The 3,697-nt window shown below is 59.4% G+C and overlaps 1 protein-coding gene across 2 annotated transcripts; it reads left to right on the plus strand.

Annotated features, from left to right (window-relative positions):
* Window positions 1-439: 439 nt before the first annotated feature.
* HOXC11 (homeobox C11) lies at window positions 440-2,803 on the plus strand. Of its 2 annotated transcripts, none has more exons than XM_032345636.1 (2): window positions 440-1,226; window positions 2,467-2,803. In XM_032345636.1, the coding sequence occupies exons 1-2, from the start codon at window positions 541-543 to the stop codon at window positions 2,786-2,788; spliced, it is 1,008 nt and encodes a 335-aa protein (XP_032201527.1). In that variant the 5' UTR covers window positions 440-540; the 3' UTR covers window positions 2,789-2,803. The 2 variants fall into 2 exon arrangements, with proteins under 2 accessions (XP_032201527.1, XP_032201529.1); XM_032345638.1 differs by having other exon boundaries at window positions 440-1,222; window positions 2,467-2,780.
* The last annotated feature ends 894 nt before the right edge of the window (window positions 2,804-3,697 follow it).

The raw sequence follows: 3,697 nt of genomic DNA on the forward strand, positions 1-3,697 counted from the left end.
TTCACATCTCCGGCGGAACCAGGCGGTGGGGAACTCGGTCTTCCTCCCCACCTCAGTCTTAGGCTCATCACTGGGAGGAGGGAAGACCCCCCATATGTGGGACCCCTCCTCCTACACCCAATCCTGTGGGGGGGGGGCGAGCAGCAGCTAGAAAAAAAAATACAGTTGCCCCCTCCCAGCCACCGCCCCTGCCCATCCCACCACCCACTCCACCCCAACCCTCTCTTTCCTTTGCTCGCTCTGTGGAATGGAGAGGAGGGGAGTGACGAGAGAAAAACGAATACAAATCTGCAATTGATTTTCATAATGTTTCTGCGGTGTTTGCAAACCAATCGCCTGAACGTCCCCATCTTACCTAAGAGAGAACCCCTCCTACGTCTGCGAAGTGCTCCGAACTGATATATGACAATATCTACTTTGGATCACGTGCTCGGGGAGAGAGACTAAGACGGATAACGCGTCATCTCGCCTTCCCAAATTTTCCCCCCTCGCTAGATCGGGTCCAAAACCTCCATCTGGAGCCGGCAGGAGAAGAGAACGATGTTTAACTCGGTCAACCTGGGCAACTTCTGCTCGCCGTCGCGCAAGGAGAGGGGCGCTGATTTCGGCGAGCGAGGGAGCTGCGCCTCCAACCTCTATCTACCCAGTTGCACTTACTACGTGCCCGAGTTCTCCACGGTCTCCTCCTTCCTGCCCCAGGCCCCCTCTCGTCAGATCTCCTATCCCTACTCAGCCCAAGTGCCCCCGGTCCGGGAAGTCTCATACGGCCTGGAGCCATCCGGCAAGTGGCACCACCGGAACAGCTACTCCTCCTGCTATGCAGCGGCCGACGAGCTTATGCACCGGGAGTGCCTGCCTCCTTCCACGGTCACCGAGATCCTCATGAAAAACGAAGGCTCCTACGGCAGCCACCACCACCCCAGCGCCCCGCACGCAGCCCCCGCCGGCTTCTACTCCTCAGTCAACAAGAACAGCGTCCTGCCTCAAGCCTTCGACCGTTTCTTCGACAACGCCTACTGCGGTGGCGGCGACGCGCCTACCGAGCCCCCCTGCCCAGGCAAGGGAGAGGCCAAGGGGGAGCCTGAGACGACCCCGGCCTCGGGACTGGCGTCCCGGGCTGAGGCGGGGGCCGAGGCGGAGGCCGAGGAGGAAAACACGAATCCCAGCTCGTCCGGTTCAGCCCACTCCGCGGCCAAGGAGCCGGCCAAGGGAGCCGCCCCCAGTAGGTAGCAGCGGCCGGGGATACAGGCGGGCAGCGAGGGAGGGAGCGGGAGAGGGAGGGCGAGAGCAGGGGGGAGGCGAGGGGAGCGGGGACGGCCTCGTGTTTTGGGTCAGTCCGATTTTATGTGGAGTTTTATAAGCATTCAAAGGATTTTATTATAACCTACAAAGCCCTCTCTCCCAACGACTCGACTTTTTACGATGGAGAAGGGGTGGGGAGGGAGGGGAAAGGGCTCTTTGGAAAAGCCGGGTGAACCCCCCTCCCCGTTATCTCCCTCGGTCTGTGAAATTTTTAAAAGCGCCACCATCGCGAGCGATATTAACTTTGATCGTGAACTTAGAAGAGCATTTAAGGAAGGATGGGGAGCCGGGCTGCCGGGGGGGGTGGGACGGGAGGAGGGGTGGAGGGGGAGTAAGGGGAGGGCGAGGGAAAGACAGGGAGAAACTCAGAGAGGGGGAGTGGTGGGGGAGAGGCAATGGAGCAGAACCTGAGACCGGAGAGGCCGGTCAGGACTGCTCTGTTTCTTTAAAAAACTATTTTTTGAAATGTTCAAACTATGTGTTCACGGGTCCTTGAGCAGAACCCCAGCAAGCCGGGGGTCATGGCGACAAAGGGTGGGGAGAGCCAGCTCAGGGCTCCACGCGGCTCCAGGGCCGGGGTCTCACTGTCTCCCTGCGGTCCGCGGCCTCGGCGCCGGCCTAGCCCGGTAGCTTGGAAGGCACGGCCCGCCGGGCGTCCCGGGGCGCCAGGGCCCCCGGAAGCGGCTCTCGGGTGTCTTTGGTGCCTACTCGCTAGCTTCCTGCCCGTCTCCCCACTGCTCTCGCCCGCTCTCACTTCTTCGTGCCTGTTCTCCGCGGTCCCCCAGATTTCTGGAGGAGGGGTGGGTGGGTGCTCAGAGCCACCGGGAGGGCAGTGCTGGAAGGGGCCGAGGACGGCGGCTGAGCCCGCGGCTCCCCGGGACGCACTTGGCCCACCCGACTACCTTCTCCCCCAGACTCCAGTAGCTGAGGGGAGGGGCGGCGACCCCGCGGTGGCCCGGGAGCTGCCGAGCCAGACCTGGCAGGGGGTCCCGGGCTTGCCCCAGCACTGTGGCCCGAGCGAGGAAAGCAGGCCGGCCTGGCGGGAGGGCTGCCTGGCGGTGGGGCTGGTAGAAGGGCCGCTGAGAGCTCGGCGGGCTGGGGTCGCCCGGGTCTCACGTGTCTCTCTCCCCTCTCCTCGCACTTGCCCCCTCCCCTCCCCTCCAGACGCCCCCCGCACCCGCAAGAAGCGCTGCCCTTATTCGAAATTCCAGATCCGGGAACTGGAGAGAGAGTTTTTCTTCAACGTGTATATCAACAAAGAGAAGCGGCTGCAGCTGTCCCGCATGCTGAACCTGACGGACCGACAAGTGAAAATTTGGTTTCAGAACAGAAGGATGAAAGAAAAAAAACTAAGCAGAGACCGGCTGCAGTATTTCTCCGGAAATCCTCTGCTGTAACTGCAGACCGGGCCCTTCACGGGGAAGGGGGGGGGTGGCGGGGAAAGGGGAAAATTATTTTATTTTTATTTTTATTTTTTATTTTCTAACTCGCCTTCTTTCCGCGGGTGGAAAACTGGACTGTGGCCAGGGCTGGCCCCCACTGCCGATGCCCGCACTTCTTTCTGGAACCTCCTTCACCTTCCGTCTGACTCGCTGTGGGACAGGGACCGGGCCTGGAAAGAGGGTGAAGGGAAGTGTCTAACCCACAGCGAGTGGACTTCGTTGGCGCCAAGGCCAAGACTCTATTTAAAAGAAAACACACCTCGCGACACTGTCTTGCTGCTCCGATTGGGTGGGGGAGGGGCGAGAGTAGTGGGCGCCTAAGTGAACAATCCTTGAACTAAAAGCCTTCCCTTGCCCCAGTGATAAGATCTGCTAAGACACCGTGTCTGCGAGGGGAGACTTCTTGCGCTCCCCACCCCTACCCCACCTCGCCCCACTGCTAGGGGGCAGCTAAATGTGATCCTGCCTTGCTGTGAAATTTCTGTACCTTCGACCTGGTGTTAGGTGTGCAAAGTCCGTGTCCTACCTCCGTCTGCGCCCAGGCCCCGCCTGAGCCTAGTTGTTCTCCCTGTGACCGTGTAGAGCCCTTCTTTTGAAATTTCTTAACTGGTGCATTGAGGTTTCCTAACCTATTTCCCAGCCGTGCCCCACTCCATGGATTTATAGCTATAGTCTATGCAGTTGTTATCTCCCTTTAAAAAAAAAAGAAAAAAAAAAAGATTAGGGTGGAGGAGGCAGGAGGGAGGTGGGATTGGACGCCTCCCCCATGCTGGGGCCTGAATTTTTGTAAATAAATTTCACAAGCGTTTCTTTTTACCCAGAGGGGATGGGGTGTGGGGGGGGAGGACTCTCCTGGAATGAGATTCAAATCACCCATCTCTCTCCATGAGCATGAGTGCGCGTGTACGTGTGCAATCCCCACCCGGCTCCCATCCCAGAGGGATTGCTGTGAA

The sequence above is a fragment of the Mustela erminea genome, chromosome 6 (genome assembly GCF_009829155.1).
Source record: "Mustela erminea isolate mMusErm1 chromosome 6, mMusErm1.Pri, whole genome shotgun sequence".
Taxonomy (NCBI): domain Eukaryota; kingdom Metazoa; phylum Chordata; class Mammalia; order Carnivora; family Mustelidae; genus Mustela; species Mustela erminea.

Coding starts and splice junctions, on each gene's coding strand:
- HOXC11 (XM_032345636.1), top strand. CDS start 541: ATGTTTAACTCGGTCAACCTGGGCAACTTCTGCTCGCCGTCGCGCAAG. Junction 1,227..2,466: donor AAGGGAGCCGCCCCCAGTAG/GTAGCAGCGGCC, acceptor CCTCCCCTCCAG/ACGCCCCCCGCACCCGCAAG.